This window comes from Anomaloglossus baeobatrachus, chromosome 4 (genome assembly GCF_048569485.1).
Source record: "Anomaloglossus baeobatrachus isolate aAnoBae1 chromosome 4, aAnoBae1.hap1, whole genome shotgun sequence".
In the NCBI taxonomy this organism is placed as follows: domain Eukaryota; kingdom Metazoa; phylum Chordata; class Amphibia; order Anura; family Aromobatidae; genus Anomaloglossus; species Anomaloglossus baeobatrachus.
The window spans coordinates 31,188,683-31,209,694 of NC_134356.1; the positions used below are offsets into that span (position 1 = coordinate 31,188,683).

A 21,012-nucleotide genomic window follows, 5' to 3' on the forward strand; every position below is an offset into this window, starting at 1 on the left:
TTTACACATTCGGAATTAACTTGGCATTGTGACATTTGGACTGTAGATCAGCCTGGAAGTGTGAAATGCAGCAAAAAAGAATGTTATTTCTTTTTTTATTATTTTTTTTAAATTGTGAAAAGTTTATTCAGAGGGTCATTTATTATTCAACCCCTCAAACCACCAGAATTCTGTTTGGTTCCCCTAAAGTATTAAGAAGTATTTCAGGCACAAAGAACAATGAGCTTCACATGTTTGGATTAATTATCTCTTTTTCCAGCCTTTTCTGACTAATTAAAGGCCCCGTCACACTAAGCAACATCGCTAGCAACATCGCTGGTAACGAACAACTTTTGTGACGTTGCTAGCGATGTTGCTGTGTGTGACATCCAGCAACAACCTGGCCCCTGCTGTGAGGTCGTTGGTTGTTGCTGAATGTCCTGGGCCATTTTTTAGTTGTTGCTGTCCCGCTGTGAAGCACAGATCGCTGTGTGTGACAGCGAGACAGCAACAACTAAATGTGCAGGCAGCAGGAGCCGGCTTCTGCGGAGGCTGGTAACCAATGTAAACATCGGGTAACCAAGAAGCCCTGTCCTTGGTTACCCGATATTTACCTTTGATACCAGCCTCCCCCGCTCTCACTGCCTGTGCTGCCGGCTCCTGCTCTGTGCACATGTAGCTAGCTGCAGGACACATCGGGTTAATTAACCTGATGTGTGCTGTAGCTAGGAGAGCAGGGAGCCAGCGCTAAGCATTGTGCGCTGCTCCCTGCTCTGTGCACATTTAGCTGCAGCACACATCGGGTAATTAACCCCATGTGTGCTGTAGCTAGGAGAGCAAGGAACCAGCGCTCAGTGTGCGCTGCTCCCTGTTCTCTGCACGTGTAGCTGGTCACTGGTTGCTGGTGAGCTCACCAGCAACTCGTGTAGCCACGCTCCAGCGATCCCTGCCAGGTCAGGTTGCTGGTGGGATCGCTGGAGCGTCGCAGTGTGACATCTCACCAGCAACCTCCTAGCAACTTACCAGCGATCCCTATCGTTGTTGGGATCGCTGGTAAGTTGCTTAGTGTGACGGTACCTTAAGACCCTCCCCAAACTTGTGAACAGCACTCATACTTGGTCAACATGGGAAAGACAAAGGAGCATTCCAAGGCCATCAGAGACAAGATCGTGGAGGGTCACAAGGCTGGCAAGGGGTACAAAACCCTTTCCAAGGAGTTGGGCCTACCTGTCTCCACTGTTGGGAGCATCATCCGGAAGTGGAAGGCTTATGGAACTACTGTTAGCCTTCCACGGCCTGGACAGCCTTTGAAAATTTCCACCCGTGCCGAGGCCAGGCTTGTCCGAAGAGTCAAGGCTAACCCAAGGACAACAAGGAAGGAGCTCCGGGAAGATCTCATGGCAGTGGGGACATTGGTTTCAGTCAATACCATAAGTAACGTACTCCACCGCAATGGTCTCCGTTCCAGACGAGCCCGTAAGGTACCTTTACTTTCAAAGCGTCATGTCAAGGCTCGTCTACAGTTTGCTCATGATCACTTGGAGGACTCTGAGACAGACTGGTTCAAGGTTCTCTGGTCTGATGAGACCAAGATCGAGATCTTTGGTGCCAACCACACACGTGACGTTTGGAGACTGGATGGCACTGCATACGACCCCAAGAATACCATCCCTACAGTCAAGCATGGTGGTGGCAGCATCATGCTGTGGGGCTGTTTCTCAGCCAAGGGGCCTGGCCATCTGGTCCGCATCCATGGGAAGATGGATAGCACGGCCTACCTGGAGATTTTGGCCAAGAACCTCCGCTCCTCCATCAAGGATCTTAAGATGGGTCGTCATTTCATCTTCCAACAAGACAATGACCCAAAGCACACAGCCAAGAAAACCAAGGCCTGGTTCAAGAGGGAAAAAATCAAGGTGTTGCAGTGGCCTAGTCAGTCTCCTGACCTTAACCCAATTGAAAACTTGTGGAAGGAGCTCAAGATTAAAGTCCACATGAGACACCCAAAGAACCTAGATAACTTGGAGAAGATCTGCATGGAGGAGTGGGCCAAGATAACTCCAGAGACCTGTGCCGGCCTGATCAGGTCTTATAAAAGACGATTATTAGCTGTAATTGCAAACAAGGGTTATTCCACAAAATATTAAACCTAGGGGTTGAATAATAATTGACCCACACTTTTATGTTGAAAATTTATTAAAATTTAACTGAGCAACATAACTTGTTGGTTTGTAAGATTTATGCATCTGTTAATAAATCCTGCTCTTGTTTGAAGTTTGCAGGCTCTAACTTATTTGCATCTTATCAAACCTGCTAAATCTGCAGGGGGTTGAATACTACTTGTAGGCACTGTATATGTCTCCATGGTAACAGACTACAAACAAACCCTGTGTAGTCTGACGCTGCAGCAATATTACCTTCACTTGCCCCCAAGTTTTTGCTGTTGTATGTTAAAAAACTGTTTAAAGGGGTTGAACCAAGTTTGGAAATGGGGGTCCAACCGCTAAGACCCCGCTTGATCTCGAGAATGTAGAAGTGGAGGATCACACGCACCTCCGCCTCATTCTTTTTCTATGGGCGAGGTCAGTATGATCGACCACCGCTCCAATCACACAAAGGTCTTCAGAGCCCTGGGTCCCAAAGGTCGGACCCCAGCAATCAGGAAGTTAGCCATATGGAGAGGGGATAACTTTAAAATTTGGTACTGCCCCTTTAAGGAGAAAAGGAAGGGGAGTGTGGCTGCAGGGCTTGTCTGTGATCTCCTGTGCACAGGAGCTGCGTACACAAAACGGCTATTTTTTTTTTTAATAATGATTACTTGCAAAGTTGCTCAGTTTCATTGGAGCAATAAAAAAAAAGTTAAAAAAAATGGAAACTTCCTTTAAGAATCCCAAAAACCTGAAAGAAACAGGGAAACAATGAAGCAAATGTCAGATTTTTTAACTTCAGAAAACTTCACCCCCCGCCCCACAAGATGCAGCGGACACATGGGAGACACATGGCCAGCATTTGGTAAGAGGAAGATGAGGAAACCACATGTTGTTTGCAGTAGGGCTGCAGTTCGCGGGCCTTCGCCTCGGAGGCGCTTTCTTGAAGGTTCCTTGTAAGGAAGGTGTAAGATCAATGTAACCCGTTACGTAGCCCTCGGTCGCCGGCTTCATCGGCTGGTGGTGTTGAATTGTGCAAAATATTGATCATTCGGAGAATTGGTGAAAACTTCTTGGTCCAGGTAGTTCTTCCTGGAAATGAGAGAGGTCAGGCTCATTAGCGATCGTAATCAATTATAAAAGGGGTGAGAATGGGTAGTGTGATGTCCGTCACTAGGTGGCGCGAGACACTACTTGTGTGCAGTGAATGGAGAGGTAGTCACAGAAGCCGAGGTCAGAAGCCAGGAGGTAATGACAGGACACTGGGAGCAGACAGAGACGAGGTCAAGATACAAGCCGAGGGTCAGGATTCGAGATGAGTAAGTACAGGATACAGGGAGCAGGCGGGGACGTGGTCAGGAGGAGGTCCGAGGTCAGAAGACAGGAGGTAATGACAGGACACTGGGAGCAAAAGACGAGGTTGGGTCAGGATTCCAGGAGAGTAAGTACAGGATACAGGCGGGGACATTGTCAGGAGGAGGTCCGAGGTCAGAAGCCAGGAGGAAACGACAGGACACTGGGAGCAGACAGAGACGAGGTCAAGATACAAGCCAAGGATCAGGATTCCAGAAGAGTAAGTACAGGATACAGGCGGGGACATTGTCAGGAGGAGGTTCGAGGTCAGAAGCCAGGATGTAACGACAGGACACTGGGAGCAAAGAGACGACGAGGTCAAGATACAAGTCGAAGGTCAGGATTCCAGGAGAGTAAGTACAGGGAGCAGAAGGGAGCATGGTCAGGAGGAGGTCCGAGGTCAGAAGCCAGGAGGTAAGGACCGGACACTGGGAGCAGACATAGACGAGGTCAAGATACAAGATGAGGGTCAGGATTCCTGGAGAGTAAGTACAGGATACTGGGAGCAGGCGAGGACGTTGTTAGAAGGAGGTCCAAGGTCAGAAGCCAGGAAGTAATGACAGGACATTGGGAGCAAAGAGAGACAAGGTCAAGATACAAGTCGAGGGTCAGGATTCTAGGAGGTAAGTACAGGATACAGGGAGCAGGCGGGGGCATGGTCAGGAGGAGGTCCGAGGTCAGAAGCCAGGATATAACAACAGGATATTGGGAGCAAAGAGAGACAAGGTCAAGATACAAGTCGAGGGTCAGGATTCTAGGAGGTAAGTACAGGATACAGGGAGTAGGCAGGGACATGGTCAAGAGGAGGTCCGAAGTCAGAAGCCAGGAGGTTACAACAAAAACAGGGAGACAGGCAGAGAAGAGTCTACAACAGTGCAGAGTCGAGAGCCATGATCAGATCACTAAACACTGCGGGAGCCGAGAGTACTACTGTAACCAGGCAGTACTACTGGCGAGCATGCTCCCTAATGAAGCAGAGCAATCACCTGGAATGAGGAACATCCACGTAGGCACCTCCCTGGACTAGCGTAGAACCCAGTGCTGAGAGACAACCTATTCATAGATCTTCCATACAAACAGCAGAGCCTCCAACCTGCAAAAGGCTCTGCGCAAAGGAACAGCAAGTACCGGCTCTGCAGGAGAGCAAGGTAGAACATAACAACAGAAAATGCTCCGCACATCGGAACCGTGACAACTAGGCATCAGAGGTACTTATAAAGAGTGTCTCTCTCGGGTGCACATGACCCGTCCATGTAATTAAGTGGCCGGTCATTCATCTGAAAGGAGATGATATAATACCACATTTACCCTATAGTGGCCACTGCAGAGAAATTGAATGCTTTTCTGGCGATCACGGCTGATCACCGGGAGTTTTTCAAGCTGGACCTGCAGACATTTAAGCATTATAGACCGGCTTACATGTAAAGGAGGAGTACACCCTATAGAACTAGTGTCACGGGTAACAGACAGTCCTATAGTGTCCGGCTATAGAAGGTCACAGCTTTTGGCTACACAAACTGCTCCCTGACCTTCCATTTTCTCTGCTTGGTTTTCATCCCTTTCCCTTTAGGACCTTGCGGAGTTCCTCAGCCTTTCAGCTGCTTTTCATCAGCACTTACCTGGTGGCTTTATATACCTTCACTTCTTGTTACTCGTAGCAAGTGATAGTTCTAACTTCCTACAGGTCCTAAGTGCAAACAGTCGTCTTGCAATCATCAGGATTAACTTTGTTGCGTGTTGCAGTCCCTATTACTGTATATACTTTTAGATAAGTTGTTTATTTTCCCTTGTGTGTTATCCCTGTGTGTCCTTTAGCGCTCAGTGGGGTTGACTAAGCTCTTATCCTATCTGCTCCCTACCTAGGGCCCAGATCAGGTTCAGCCTAGGGTCAGGTATCCAGCTCCGCGCATAGGTGTGGAACCTATCTAGGGTGGTGAGGGAACCAAGGGCCCAGCACTAGGGATACCTAGGGTCAATTATCCGGCTCGGTGTATAGGTGTGGAACCTATCTAGGGCGGTCAGGGAACCCAAGGCCCAGCACTAGGGATACCTAGGGTCAGGTATCCAGCTCAGCGCATAGGTGCGGAACCTATCTAGGGTGGTGAGGGACCTCTGGGCCCAGCACTAAGGATACCTAGGGTCAAGTATCCAGCTCGCACATAGGTGCGGAACCAATCTATAGTGGTGAGGGACCCCAGGGCCCAGCACTAGGGATACCTAGGGTCAGGAATATCTAAGGTTGGCAATAGGGACACCTAGGGTCAGGTATCCGGTTCGGCGCATGGGTGCGGAAACTATCAAGGGTGGTGAGGGACCCTGGGGCCCAGCACTAGGTATATCTAGGGTCAGGTATCCGGCTCGGCGCATATGTGTGGAACCTATCTAGGGTGGTGAGGGACTCCAGGGACCAGCACTAGAGATACCTAGGGTCAGGTATCCAGCTCCGCGCATATGTGTGGAACCTATCTAGTGCAGTGAGGGAACCCAGGGTCTAGCACTAGGGATATCTAGGATCAGGAATATCTAAGGTTAGCAATAGGGATACCTAGGGTCAGGTATCCGGTTCGGCGCATAGGTGCGGAACTTATCTAGGGTGGCGTGGGAACCCAAGGCCAAGCACTTGGGATATCTAGGGTCAGTAATATCTAGGGTCAGCACTAGGGATACCTAGAGTCAGGTATCCGGCTCAGCGCATAGGTGAGGAACCTATCTAGGGCAGTGAGGGACCCCAGGGACCAGCAGTAGGCTTGGTCAGTGGTCACCAACTCCCCCTTCCCTAGTCACAGGGTTTCCCTTCCCTTTCGTTCTTCCCCGTACCAGATCACCCAGTTTTCTAGGACTATTTAATGTTTGCCCGTTTAAAGGGAACCTGTCACGAGAAAAAACAGTATTAACCTTCAGATATGGGGTTAGTCTGAAGGTTAATAGCATTCTCAACATCCACTTAGAGCCTCGCTGCTGGTAAGAAATGTACTTTATACCTTGTGGCGTGTTCAGTTTCCAGTCATAGGGGGGCGCTGTCTCTGTATCAGTCACTGCTCGGTATATTATGAGCGGTATCTGTAACCACAGCCGGGTCGCGTTCTGCCTTAGCCCATTCCCGCCAAAGCCAATATCCATGTTTTTGTTTTTTTCCTTCCCTTCCCCTAAGAGCCATAACGTTTTTATTATTCTGTCCACATATAGCCGTGTGGGGTCTTGTTTTTTGCGGGACGAGTTTTGCTTTTGAACGACACTATTTATTTTATCATGTGTTGAGCACATGCACCGGAAAGCGGAAAAAATCAATTCTGAGACCTGTAACATTTTCAGTTTTCGGGATCTGGGGCTGTGAGGGTTTATTTTTTGCCCCCTGAGCTGCTGTTTTTTTATTATTACCATTCTGGGTTCAGTCCAATGTTTTGTCACCTCTTATTGCAAAAAAAGTCATAATTTTGGAGTTTCCATTTTTTTCTTCATTACGCCGTTTACCGATCAGGTTACTTAATTGGACTTTTACGGATGTAGTGCACCCCCCGTCAGCGCTCCGTGGATACCTCTGTCAAAGACTGACATTGGTAATTGACACATTAACAGCTGCAGGCACAGCATTGTTCTGTTAGAGGCAGATGATGGCTGAAAATCACAGCCATCATCTGCCGGGAAAGATGCAGGCTCAGCTGGTGAGCCCACATCCAAGTCAGGGAGCCGGCATATGGCGTAAATGTTGATAAGGTGTTCAAGAGGTTGTCTTGTACTTTGCTATTGATGGGCTATCTTAGGATAAGTCATCAATATCAAATTAGAGGGGATGTCACATTATTCCCAGTGTTTAGCTGCTGAGCGGATGGGACAGGGAATGGTGAGCTCCCCATCAGCGCATGTCAAAGTTTGACAGCACAATCTAACTAGTTACCAGGCGTCTGTTAGCTGCACATATTGGCTGATCAGATCAGCCGACATGTGCATTGAATGATGCGGGCTCAGCGCGTGAGCTCGCATCAAAGTCAGGGACACGACAAAGGATGTATCAGTATGTCCTTGGTCGTGAAAAGGATAAAGGGGATAATGTGCCATTTCTCACCTTGGGCTGCATATGGTACTGCAGCTCATCTCTACGCTGTGTGCAGAATTATTAGGCAAGTTGTATTTTTGAGGATTTTTTTTTTATTATTGATCAACAACTATGTTCTCAATCAACCCAAAGCTTAATATTTTTGGAATTTGGAGGTTTTTTTTAGATTTGGATATCTTAGGAGGAGATCTGTTTGTGCAGGTAACTATTACTGTGCAGAATTATTAGGCAACTTAATAAAAACCAAATCTATTCCCATCTCACTTGTTTATTTTCACCAGGTAAACCAATATAACTGCACAAAATTTAGAAATAAACATTTCTGACATGCAAAAACAAAACCCCCAAAAATGAGTGACCAATATAGCCCCTTTCTTTCTGATGACACTCAACAGCCGACCATCCATAGATTCTGTCATTGCTTGATCTGTTTACCATCCACATTGCGTGCAGCAGCCACCACAGCCTCCAGACACTCTCCGAGAGGTGCACTGTTTTCCCTCCCTGTAGATCTCACATTTTATGAGGGACCACAGGTTCTCTATGGGGTTCAGATCAGGTGAACAAGGGGGCCATGTCATTATATTTTCATCTTTTAGACCTTTACTGGCCAGCCACGCTGTGGAGTAGTTGGATGCATGTGATGGAGCATTGTCCTGCATGAAAATCATGTTTTTCTTGAACGATACCGACGTCTTCCTGTACCACTGCTTGAAGAAGTTGACTTCCAGAATCTGGCAGTAGGTCTGGGAGTTGAGCTTCACTCCATCCTCAACCCGAAAAGGTCCCACAAGTTGATCTTTGATGATCCCAGCCCATACCAGTGCCCACCTCCACCTTGTCGGCGTCTGAGTCGGAGTGGAGCTCTCTGCCCTTTACTGATCCAGCATCTGGCCCATCAAGAGTCACTCTCATTTCATCAGTCCATAAAACCTGAGAAAAATCAGTCTTAAGATATTTCTTGGCCCAGTCTTGACGTTTTATCTTATGGTTCTTGTTCAGAGGTGGTGGTTTTTCAGCCTTCCTTACCTTGGCCTGTCCCTGAGTATGGCACACCTTGTGCTTTTTGATACCCCAGTAACGTTGCAGCTATGAAATATGGCCAAACTGGTGGCAAATGGCATCTTGGCAGCTTCACGCTTGATTTTCCTCAATTCATGGGCAGTTATTTTGCGCCTTTTTTGCCCAGCACGCTTCTTGCGACCCTGTTGGCTATTTGCCATGAAACGCTTGATTGTTCGGTGATCACGCTTCAAAAGTTTGGCAATTTCAAGACTGCCGCATCCCTCTGCAAGACATCTCACAATTTTGGACTCTTCAGAGCCCGTCAAATCTCTCTTCTGACCCATTTTGCCAAAGGAAAGGAAGTTGCCTAATAATTAAGCACCCCTTATATAGGGTGTTGATGTCATTACACCGCACCCCTCCTCATTACAGAGATGCACATCACCTGATTTACTTCATTGGCTCTCAGCCTATACAGCTTGGAGTAGGACAACATGTATAAAAAGTATCATGTGATCGAAATACTCATTTGCCTAATAATTCTGCACACCGTGTATTAATTGATTAACTTGTAATACCAGATACAACCTATGGAGAAGAATGGCGCTCTGCAATGTGATGCTACTCACTGGGCTTTATGTGCCTGCGCGAGCTGCAGGTTGACGTGATCCTGCGCTTTGCGAAGCTCCTGCTCTTCCCTTTTTTGCTGCCGTTCCAGGAGAAGCATGGCCCGGGCCCCCTGCGCTCTCCTCCGGTCCCACTCTGCTTGTCTTTGCCTCTCTTCCTCCTTTAGTCTCTATGGAAGGAATAGATTATTAGGCTGTGTCGCTTAGACCCCCCTATTGCCCCCTAATTACACCTCCCCCCTCCCCTGCACACCAGCATTACCATCTTTTCCTGTATCTGCCGCTGCTGGACACCGATCACATCCGTCAGCTGCTCGGGGCTCATTCCCTTCCAGCGGTCGGGGGCCACGCGGTGAGGGCCGAAGGCGCTGCTCGCCTGCGCGGGGTTCTCCGACAGAAGGTCCCCCTCGGTATTGTTGCAGATCTCCACAGAGTTGTCCTCTTCTTCTAGTTGTTTCTGCAGCTTTTTTCTTTCTAAAGACTCTTCAGCCTGGAAATAACATAAGAATAATGATGCGTGACTATGGAGACACATTAGTCTGCATTGGACCTGTATACACAAAACGGTAGCAGATTTTTGATAGAATTCCTATCAGGGGATGGAGGGATTGACTGCCAGATCAGATTACCTAGGGATTACTTGTAGTCTGGCCATAGCTCCGCAAAGGGACTGCATACACAAAACGGTATGGCGTGTGAAGTATTTTAGGACCTTGGATTGGAGACGATTGCAGTCATCAGATGATTCGTTTGTGACTTATAAGACGTCGACTTCTTGTCTTGAAGAAAACAATGGAGTGAATTCTCCTGCAGCGTCTATGGGAAGAGGCTCGTTAGCAGCAGGACGAGGGGCCGGCAATTAGCGGGGAATGTTCCCATGAATGCGGGATTTTGGGATCCAGCTCTGTGAGGCGGTAATGAGCATGCGGAAACACTTAGGGTTTAGGATGAGCTGCAGGCGGATTATAGGGGCCGCCCCACGGCATGCTGGGAAACATTAACCAGTGTGGACCCATCGGAAGAGGCCAGGGAGCCGGCCTTCATAGTCCAAAGCATCCCTATACCAAAGACCGCTGTAGTGCCCCTAGTGTCCATCCCATAATAACTAGCCACCGTGCCACTTATGGGGTGCCCTTAAATAGCCCAGGTTCACAGTACGGCAATAGTGTGCCAAGTGCAACCAACCGTGCGCCCTTGACAGTAGACCAATAATTAGCAATAGCGCCCCCCAGTGCCAGACATGAAGACCACAGTGGTAGCCATAATGCACACAGAGCCAGCCATGATTCCTGCAGTGCTAACCACAATACCCAGAATGCCAGCCATGATGCCCAGCATGCCAGCCATGATACCCAGAGTGCCAGCCATGATGCCCACAGTGCTAGCCACATTACCCAGAATGCCAGCCATGATGCCCACAATGCTAGCCACAATACTGAGAGTGCCAGCCATGATGCCCACAGTGCTAGCCACAATACCCAGAATGCCAGCCATGATGCCCACAATGCTAGCCACAATACCGAGAGTGCCAGCCATGATGCCCACAGTGCTAGCCACAATACCCAGAATGCCAGCCATGATGCCCACAATGCTAGCCACAATACCGAGAGTGCCAGCCATGATGCCCACAGTGCTAGCCACAGTACCCAGAGTGCCAGCCATGATGCCCACAGTGCTAGCCACAATACCCAGAATGCCAGCCATGATGCCCACAGTGCTAGCCACAGTACCCAGAGTGCCAGCCATGATGCCCACAGTGCTAGCCACAGTACCCAGAGTGCCAGCCATGATGCCCACAGTGCTAGCCACAATACCCAGAATGCCAGCCATGATGCCCACAATGCTAGCCACAATACCGAGAGTGCCAGCCATGATGCCCACAGTGCTAGCCACAATACCGAGAGTGCCAGCCATGATGCCCACAGTGCTAGCCACAATACCGAGAGTGCCAGCCATGATGCCCACAGTGGTAGCCATAATACCCAGAATGCCAGCCATGATGCCCAGCATGCCAGCCATAATACCCAGAATGCCAGCCATGATGCCCAGCATGCCAACCATAATACCCAGAATGACAGCCATGATGTCCACAGTGCTAGCCACAATACCCAGAATGGCAACCATGATGTCCAGCATGCCAGCCACAATACCCAGAGTGCTAGCCATGATGCCCAGCATGCCAGCCACAATACCCAGAATGCCAGCCATGATGCCCAGCATGCCAGCCACAATACCCAGAATGCCAGCCACAATACCCAGCTTGCCAGCCATAATACCGAGAATGCCAGCATGATGCCCAGCATGCCAACCATAATACCCAGAATGACAGCCATGATGCCCAGCATGCCAGCCATAATACCCAGAATGCCAGACATGATGCCCACAGAGCCAGCCATGATGCCCACAGTGCTAGCCACAGTACCCAGAGTGCGAGCCCTGTTGCCTACAGTGCTAGCCACAATACCCACAGAGCCAGCCATGATGCCCACAGTGCCACCCAAAATACCCACAGAGCCAGCCATGATGCCCACAGTGCTAGCCCCAATACCCACAGTGTCATCATTGATGCCCACAGTGCTAGCCACAATACCCAGAATGCTAGCCACGATGCCCATAGTGCCAGTCATGATGCCCATAGTACCAGCCACAATACCCACAGTGCCACCTAAGATGTCGAGAGTGCCATCCACAATGCCCACAGCACCAGCCACAATACTCACAGGGCCACTACAATACAAGTGCCAGCCACGCTGCCAGCCACAGTGCCTTACCTGAGCTCTGTTGAATGCCTTGGTGTGGACGCAGATCTCCCGCTTCGCTTGCTCTTCCATCTTCTGTAATTCTATCGCCTTCTTGTCAAGTTCAATTCTCATTTTGTCGTAGAGGTTTTCTGTAGAAGGTGAGAATCAGGTATGTGCGATGCAGAATACACATGTGCCGACCCTATAGAAGGGGTACAGTATGGAGGGGACCCCCAAACACATCCCACCCATAGCCCATAGCAGCCTATATGAATAGGCAATACTTCCCCCACCCCAAATCCTGCAGCCCCCAGCTACTGATGTCATGTAACACCGTCCTCTTCTATATACTTAATACTAAAGAATCCCTTCAAAAAAATTAAAGAGTTCCTCTGGTTTCTTTTTCCATGTCCCCCCATAGGTCGGATGTGAATCTATGAGATGTGGATGTACGGACCCCTATAATCGGGAATAATCGGGCACCGTGCGTCGCCTCACCTGCAGCCTTCTGGTCCTCCAAGGCTTTGGCGCTCGCCTGCTGCTGCTGCAGGGACCATTCTCGGAGCTGCTCTTGCTGCTCTCTTTTTCGGTCCTTCTCCGTCAGATCCTCTCCCATCATGCGCTGGACCCCGGACACACTGCAGCGGGGGTCGTCGTCGGACACTCGAGGAGGGAGATCTTTGCTTAAGGCCTGTGGATCGTACAGGTCGTATTCTCGCCGGTCCTCCTTCTTCTGATACTGGAGTCTGAACTGATTGACGGCAGCGTTCAGGTTCCTGACGTCGTCCTTTTGCCACTGGTCCAGTAAGCAGAGGATATGGTCGTTTTGCACCATCTGAGCATCTGGAAATAATGGGCGCGAGGTCAGAGCTGACGACGCTGGTTCTCGTCACTGTACCCCACAATCGTGCAGAAGCACTCGCAGCCCCCCACCCACCACACAAAGTTTTGTAAACCCCTTTAGCAGCCAGAGCTAAGCCCTGATCACTGCTGTTAACTATTTAACTGCTGCTGTCAATCTCTGCCAATAGTGTGGTTGCTTGCAATAATTACGAATGGGTATAGATGCCGCGCTGCCGTGGTGAAGAAAACACAAAGGAGAAAGTCAATAGTGAGTTATTTCTCTACGCGTTTCGGAGAGATCCCTCTCCTTCTTCAGGAAATTCACATATCTGCTGTTAACTATTTAAATGCTGCTTTCAATCTCTGTCAATAGTGTGGTTGCTTGTGGCAGAGGACTATAAAATATGGTAAAAATAAAAAATGTTTTAAAAATTCTAAATCATCGACCTTTTACTTTAATAAAAAATAAATAATAATAATAATAATTATTATTATGTTATCACCAGGACAATAAAAGTTCAGTTTATCAAAATATTATTTTTTTCAATATTATTTATTAAATATTAATATAATAATTGCATTTTTTTTTCTAAATTACAAAAATAGAAAATAAACCCTCATTACCAGAAATAAATTATTATTGTATAATAATTCATTTTAGAATAATTTTATAAAATGTATTTAAATACTATTATTTATTAAATACTAATTAACCCGCATGGTAATTGCATTTTTTGTGGTTTTATTCTAAATTACCAAAAAAGAAAATAAACCCTCATTGACAGAAATAAATTATTTTATAATATTTAATTAATTTTTCTAATAATTATTTAAATATTATTTATTAAATACTAATTAACCCGCATGGTAATTGCGTTTGTGTTTTTTTTCTAAATTACAAAAATAGAAAATAAACACTCATTAACAGAAATAAATTTATTTAAATTATTATTTTATAATAATTATTTAATGTAATTAATATTTTTATAATAATTATTTAAATAATATTATTTATTAAATACTAATTAACCCTCCTGGTAATTTTGTTTTTCTGGGTTTTTTTTTCTAAATTACCAAAAAAGAAAATAAACCCTCATTGACAGAAATAAATTATTTTATAATAATTAATTTTATAATAATGATTTAACTATTATTTATTAAATACTAATTAACCCGCATGGTAATTGCATTTTGCGTTTTTTTTTTCTAAATTACAAAAATAGAAAATAAACACTCATTAACAGAAATAAATTTATTTAAATTATTATTTTATAATAATTAATTATTTAATTAATTTAATTAATACTTTTAAAATAATTATTTAAATATTATTATTTATTAAATACTAATTAACCCCCATGGTAATTGCATTTTTGTGGGTATTTTTTCTAAATTACCAAAAAAGAAAATACACCCTCATTGACAGAAATAAATTATTTTATAATTATTTAATTAATTTTATAATAATTATTTAAATATTATTTATTAAATACTAATTAACCAGCATGGTATTTGCATTTTTTTTTCTAAATGACAAAAATAGAAAATAAACACTCATTAAAAGAAATAAATTTAAATTATTATTTTATAATAATTAATTATTTAATTAATGTAATTAATAATTTTATAATAATTATTTAAATATTATTATTTATTAAGTACTAATTAACCCCCATGGTATTTGCGTTTTTGTGGGGTTTGTTTTCCTAAATGACAAAAATAGAAAATAAACACTCATTAACAGAAATAAATTCATTTAAATTATTATTTTATAATAATTAATTATTTAATTAATGTTATTAATAATTTAATAATTATTTAAATATGATTTATTAAATACTAATTAACCCCCATGGCAATTGCATTTTTGTGTTTTTTTTTTCTAAAGTACAAAACTAGAAAATAAACACTCATTAACAGAAAGAAATTATTATTGTATAATAATTATTTAAATAATGTAATTAAATAATTACTTTTATAATAATTTTATAATAATTATTTAAATATTATTATTTATTAAATACTAATTAACCCACATGGTAATTGCGTTTTTTTTTCTAAATTACAAAAATAGAAAATAAACCCTCATTGACAGAAATAAATTATTATTCAAATTATTATTTAATTACACTTAATTATTTAAGTAATAATTTTATAATAATTTATAATAATTATTTATATATTATTATTTATTAAATACTAATTAACCCGCATGGTAATTGCAAAAATAGAAAATAAACCCTCATTAACAAAATTAAATAAATAAGGGAAGGAAAAAAGGCAAACATAAAAACGAAAATTGGCCGTGGAAGGATGTTGTTAAAGGGGCAGTTCCATCTAGGACATTTATGTCATATTGGTAGGATAGGACACACAATTTGAGAACTATTTAGAGAACGAGGCCCCAGGTGAACACTCTCTCAGCAATTTTCCAGATCTCCCATTGGAATGAATGAAGCAAGTCGTTGGGGCCTGTTCTCCAGGGAGTTGGGGGTCCTACATATGTCCCTGACGGGGCTACCCCTTTAAGCAAATCCTCCAGGAGCGTATGTTGTAACTACAGTGACGCTCGGTCCCCCCATCACGTTGTTAATAGAGGGGTCTGAAGATCAGGGTTGAGGATAGGATTGCAAGGATATAAAAGGATTAAAGATCATTAAAGGGGCAGGTGGTGACTGGCGCTTGACTACCCATTTAAGAGCCTTCCAATCCACTATGGGATCCATTGGCCTTCGTCCTATCGGTTGGCAGGACCACATACGTGGCCGCTGGATGGGAGCCGTGATGACTGCGACCTACCTGACGGCATCCGCGGCTCTTCTGATTAGCCGGCCTGGTGTGACGTCACATGACCTCGCGCCAGACCTCTGCAGAGGCAGCTTTCTGGGGTCTGGTTCAGCGTCCACAGAGTAGTCATGTGGCCGATAGACCCGCACCTGTGAAGCTATACTTTTTTGGGTAGTAATAGGGGTAAAAGTACCAGGGGAGGGTGAAGGCTTCACCTACCGAAAGCCTCCTGGCGTTTAGTTTCAATTTCTCTCTGGATCTTTTTGTCGTGCACCTGAGTGTCCAAGGCCTCCGTATCCACCTGGGAAAATAAAAGAGGGATTTCATGAAAACGACAATTTATATCAGGATCTCAGCTGCAAAGACGCCCGAGACGTGGACCCCACAAGTCAGATTCATGCGGAGCCGCGTCATACAGCAAATACAATGGTTTATGGCGCCCTCTGCTGCTGAGGATGAAGTATAGCAGCGCTGATCTAAAGTTTTCAGGAAACTGCTACTCTCAGCACGGTCTGATGGATGGATGTTGGGAGTTATAGTTTTGCAACAAGTAGTTAGGAAGAGGTTAAAATAACCGCAAAAAGTGGTGAAAAACACAACTCCCAGCATCTTGCCCACAGCTGTGTATAGATCTGTGCTGTATGGGGCGGTACGGTGGCTTAGTGGTTAGCACTGCAGTCTTGTGGTGGCTCAGTGGTTAGCACTGCAGTCTGGTGGTGGCTCAGTTGTTAGCACTGCAGTCTGGTGGTGGCTCAGTGGCTAGCACTGCCGTCTTGTGGTGGTTCAGTGGTTATCACTGCTGTCTTGTGGTGGCTCAGTGGTTAGCACTGCCGTCTTGTGGTGGCTCAGTGGCTAGCACTGCCGTCTTGTGGTGGCTCAGTGACTAGCACTGCCGTCTTGTGGTGGCTCAGTGCTTAGCACTGCAGTCTTGTGGTGGCTCAGTGCTTAGCACTGCGGTGTTGTGGTGGCTCAGTGGTTAGCACTGCAGTCTGGTGGTGGCTCAGTGGTTAGCACTTCAGTCTGGTGGTGGCTCAGTGGCTAGCACTGCAGTCTAGTGGTGGCTCAGTGGCTAGCACTGCAGTCTTGTGGTGGCTCAGTGGTTAGCACTGCAGTCTGGTGGTGGCTCAGTGGTTAGCACTGCAGTCTGGTGGTGGCTCAGTGGTTAGCACTGCAGTATTGTGGTGGCTCAGTGGTTAGCACTGCAGTCTTGCAGCGCTGAGGTCCTGGGTTCAAATCCCACCAAGGACACTATCTGCAAGGAGTTTGTATGTTCTTCCTGTGTTTGCGTGGGTTTCCTCCGGGTTCTCCGGTTTCCTCCCACACTACAAAAGCAAACAGATAGGCAATTTAGATTGTGAGCTCCAATGGGGACAGGGTTCCTGATGTATGTAAAGCGCTGCGGTATATGGTAGCGCTATATAGAATTAAAGATTTATTTATTTTTATTTTGTATGGACCCATAAGAATAACTTTCTGGCATCGTCTATATAAATTGGCTACGATACTGGAGCAGAAGCTGGGAAAAAAAGGGACGGGGAGAGGGTAGTTGGTCGCTGAATGCCTTATCAGACGTCTGCACATGGGGGTAGGGGGGGGTCTGCAAATTAATAAATTTAATAAGGTGGTCTGTAAAAGAAGGGGGTTGGCCTGAAGTCTGTATAAAGGAGAGGTCTGCAAATATAGGAGTTGTGAATAAAGGAAGGGGTCTGTAAATAGGAGCAGGTCTGGTCTGGGGTCTGTCTAAAGGAGGGGGTCTTATCAGTGGTCTGTAAATATAGAGGGTCCATAAACAGGAAGAAGGGGGTCCTGGAGGTCTATAAATGGGAACGTAGGCAACCATGGGGGGGAGGGGGGTCAGGTCTGGAGTCTGTAATCATGGGGCAAAGTTTATTTAAATGAAAGGGTGCTGGACTTGGGGGTCTTTAAAAATGAGGAGTCTGTATAAATAATAATAATTATTCATTTATATAGCGCCATTAATTCCACAGCGCTTTACATACATCATAATCACTGTCCCCATTGGGGCTCACAATCTAAGGTTCCCTATCTGTATGTCTTTGGAGTGTGGGAGGAAACCGGAGAACCCGGAGGAAACCCACGCAAACAAGGGGAGAACATACAAACTCCTTCCAGATCTCGTCCTTGGTGGGATTTTTTGAACCCAGGACCCCAGCGCTGCAAGACTGCAGTGCTAGCCACTGAGCCACCACAAGACTGCAGTGCTAACCACTGAGCCACCACAATACTGCAGTGCTAACCACTGAGCCGCAACAAAGACTGCAGTGCTAACCACTGAGCCACCACAAGACTGCAGTGCTAACCACTGAGTCGCCCTTATGAACGGGTCTGGTCTGGGGTCTGTTTAAAGGACTCTAGTCAGGGATCTGACTACATACATTGACCTACTATACATTGAGGGAATGTAAACAGGAAGGGGGGTCTGTAAATGGGAAATGACGTAAACATGGGGGTTCTGGGGTCTTTTGAAAGGAGCGGTTCTGGTCAGGAGTCTGTAAACAGGACAGGGGATTGGTCTGGGGTCTGTATAAGTGAAATGGTCTAGTCTTAAGGGGGTCTGTAAACGGGGATCTCATCTAGGGTCTTTTGAAAGGAGTCTGTAAACATAGAGGGTCTGTAAACAGGAAGTGGGGGGGGGGGTCTGGGGCCTGTATAAATGAAAGGGTCTGGTTTTGATTCTATTTCAAAGAAGAGGTCCTGGTTTTGGGGGTCTTTAAAAATGTGAAGTCTGTATTAATGAAATGGTCTGGTCTGGGGTCTGTTTAAAGGAGTGAGTCTTGTCAGCGATCTATAAATATGGAGGGTCCATAAATAGGAAGTATGTAATCATGGGGGTCTGTAAACAGGAAGGGGGTCTGTAAATGGGAAAGTATGTAAACAAGGGGGGGGTCTGGTCTTGCGCCTTTTGGATGGAGCCAGTAAACAGGTGGGCTGGTCTGGGGTCTGTATAAGTGAAAGGGTTTGGTCCTGAGTCTGTAAAAATGGGAGGTTCCATGGGGGGTCCTGGTCTTAAAAATGTAGACTGTAAAAATGATGGGGTCTGGTCTGGGGTTTTTCTAAAGAAGCAGCAATCTGTAAATATGGAGGGTCTGTAAACAGGAAGGGGGGGGTCTGTAAGCGGGGAAGTCTCTAAACATGGGGGCCTGGTCTGGGGTCTTTTGAAAGCAGTGGATCTGGTCAGGACTCTCTAAACATGGGGTGCGGTCTGTAAACAGGAAGGGGGTTTGGTCTGGGGTCTGTTTAAAGGAATTAGGGTAATGGGGGTAGCTGCCCCCCCGCCCCTCGCTGGGTACGGCTGCAGCACATAGCAGGGAGCTCATGGGCACACCTCTGACCCCGGAAGTGCAAGCGCTGGTACTTCCGGGGTCAATCAGCGTCCTGTGCCCGCAGTTTGTGTTTGCGTCTTGAAGATGCACATACAAATAAATAGCGGTGCGCCCCCCCCCCTCCCCGAAAACACAGCTGATTTATTAGACTGTCTTTACGGAGGTGGAGAGGGTGTGAAGAAAAAAAAAATGCTGACAGGTGCCTAGTGGCAAGTATGGCCCTGGTGGTGGGGGGGCCCCCTTAGAAGCTCTTTTGGTGGGGGCCCCGAGGCTGAAGCCCCGCCTGCCCCGCCTAGAATCCGGCTCTGGTCTTGGGGTCCATAACATTGGGGAGGGGTCTCTAAACAGATTAGGCCCTGAAGGGGGGGGGGGGTCTTCATCTGTGTTAACCTCTTCCTGCCCATGGAGGTGCCTGTACGTCTGGATTATAGGACATTAGTGCTGACTCCGCTGACGATCCCCCCACTTAACCCTTTAGATACAGCGGACAATGGCGGCCGTGGCATCTAAGCGGTTAGAGAGATGCAGATATGGACACAATGCTGCCCCCTAGCTTCACTAGGATTTGCAGCAGTGCAGTAAATAAAGCTTTGCAGACAACAGGATTCTCATAGACTTTGCTGCGTGCGTATTTCCAAGAAAAACGCATTAAAAAACGCGGTAGAAACGCAATGTGATGCACATGTGAGGGCAAAGAAAAGATGGAAGCTGCTTCTCACCCCAATGGTCCTGACTCTGGTGTCAAACACCCGGCTCTGCCTCTGCTGCTCCGCATCCCGCCTCCTCTGCTGCACGGACGCCTCTGCCCGGTCCTGCTCGTACATGGCGCCTCCACCGCTCTGCAGCATCACGTCTCCTAGGAAACCAGGACTCGGTTGCTAGGAGCTGGAGACTTCCGGTGACTTCGACTTTCACGCATGCGCTCTGAGGGTGAAGACGCCAGCGTGACGTCACCGCATCAGCTAAGCAGCGCTTTGGCGGGAAAAGCCGTCAGTAGTCAGTTGGTCGCCGTCGCCCGCAGTCATGGGCCTCCTCCACCTCCTCGTCCTGGAGGACTTTAAGTCATGGCGGGGCCGGAAAACCATAGGGCCCTTCAAAAGGTTCAATTGTATAATCGGCCCTAACGGCTCAGGTAAAGGTCGGTCACCTGTAGCGCCCTCTGGTGGCGCCGCCACTGCCTCACATTCTGCCCGGGCGCCATTTTTATTCCAGTCAGCGAACAGTTGGCAGGTTGTGTCTCCTCTCTGAGCTGCTGCATGGAGCCGCCTTGTAATGAGGAGACATTGAGAAGATATTTACCACTTTTGTGCTTTATTTTTTTTTTCTCATTTCCTAACATATAACTTTTAATAATTATCCCATCCACGGACGTACGGGGGCTTGGTTTGGTTTTTTTTTTGTGGGACGAGTTGTACTTTTGAAGGACATCGTTCATTTTACCGTATAGAGTAAAAAAAAAAATCTAATTTTGGTGGAAAAACAGAAATAAACACAATCTAACAATGTTATTTGGGTTTTGTGTTTAGGCTGTCCATTTTTCGGTGACAACGACCCAATAATAAGATTCTCCGGGTCAGGACGAGCGCTGCGACACCCAACATGGGTAGGGTTTGCTAGATGTTAATAGTGGGGGCATCTGAACCCCCCCACCCCCCAAAAAAAAACCCAAAACAAACCCTAATGCCATTTTCTGAGTCCAGCAACATTTTAGTTGTTCCGTCAATACGGCTTGGTGAGGGTTTGTTCTTTTGCAGTACGAGCTGTAATGTTTATCGGTCTTATCATGGGGGACGTACAACGTTTTTCAGTTTGGGGGGGCGAGCCGCAATAAAATAGATGCAGAGATACCCAATATATATATTTTTTGTTCAGTTTTATTTCGGATATATATATATATATATATATACACTCACACTCACACCATATTTTTCATTTTAGAAGACGCACCCCAATTTTAGAGGAGGAAAATAGGAAAAAATTATTTTTAAGGTTAAAATGAGGGTCCGTTTTATAATCCCAGTGCGGGCTTAGGCTGCTTTCACACATCCGTTTTTTGCTGAGCGGCACAATACGGCGCTCTGCAGAAAAAACGCAACCGGTTTTTGTTTTTTTTTTGCCGCCGGTTGCGTTTTT

The 21,012-nt window shown here is 46.2% G+C and overlaps 2 protein-coding genes across 3 annotated transcripts in view; one reads left to right on the top strand and one right to left on the bottom strand.

The window, feature by feature from the left end:
- Positions 1 to 2,137: 2,137 nt before the first annotated feature.
- Positions 2,138 to 19,798, bottom strand: RIBC2 (RIB43A domain with coiled-coils 2). Its single transcript, XM_075342145.1, is given in 8 exon segments — positions 2,138 to 3,218; positions 9,168 to 9,334; positions 9,427 to 9,654; positions 11,936 to 12,054; positions 12,404 to 12,748; positions 15,755 to 15,836; positions 19,599 to 19,747; positions 19,750 to 19,798. Coding segments are annotated over 8 exon segments (1,221 nt in total). The 3' UTR covers positions 2,138 to 3,136.
- Positions 19,799 to 19,890: 92 nt separating this feature from the next.
- Positions 19,891 to 21,012, top strand: part of SMC1B (structural maintenance of chromosomes 1B) — a 293,721-nt gene continuing 292,599 nt past the window's right edge. For both annotated transcript variants that reach the window (XM_075344204.1, XM_075344205.1), the window contains exon 1: positions 19,891 to 20,011. In XM_075344204.1, the coding sequence (XP_075200319.1) occupies positions 19,903 to 20,011 (109 nt within the window). In that variant the 5' untranslated portion in view covers positions 19,891 to 19,902. The remainder of the gene's footprint in view (positions 20,012 to 21,012) is intronic.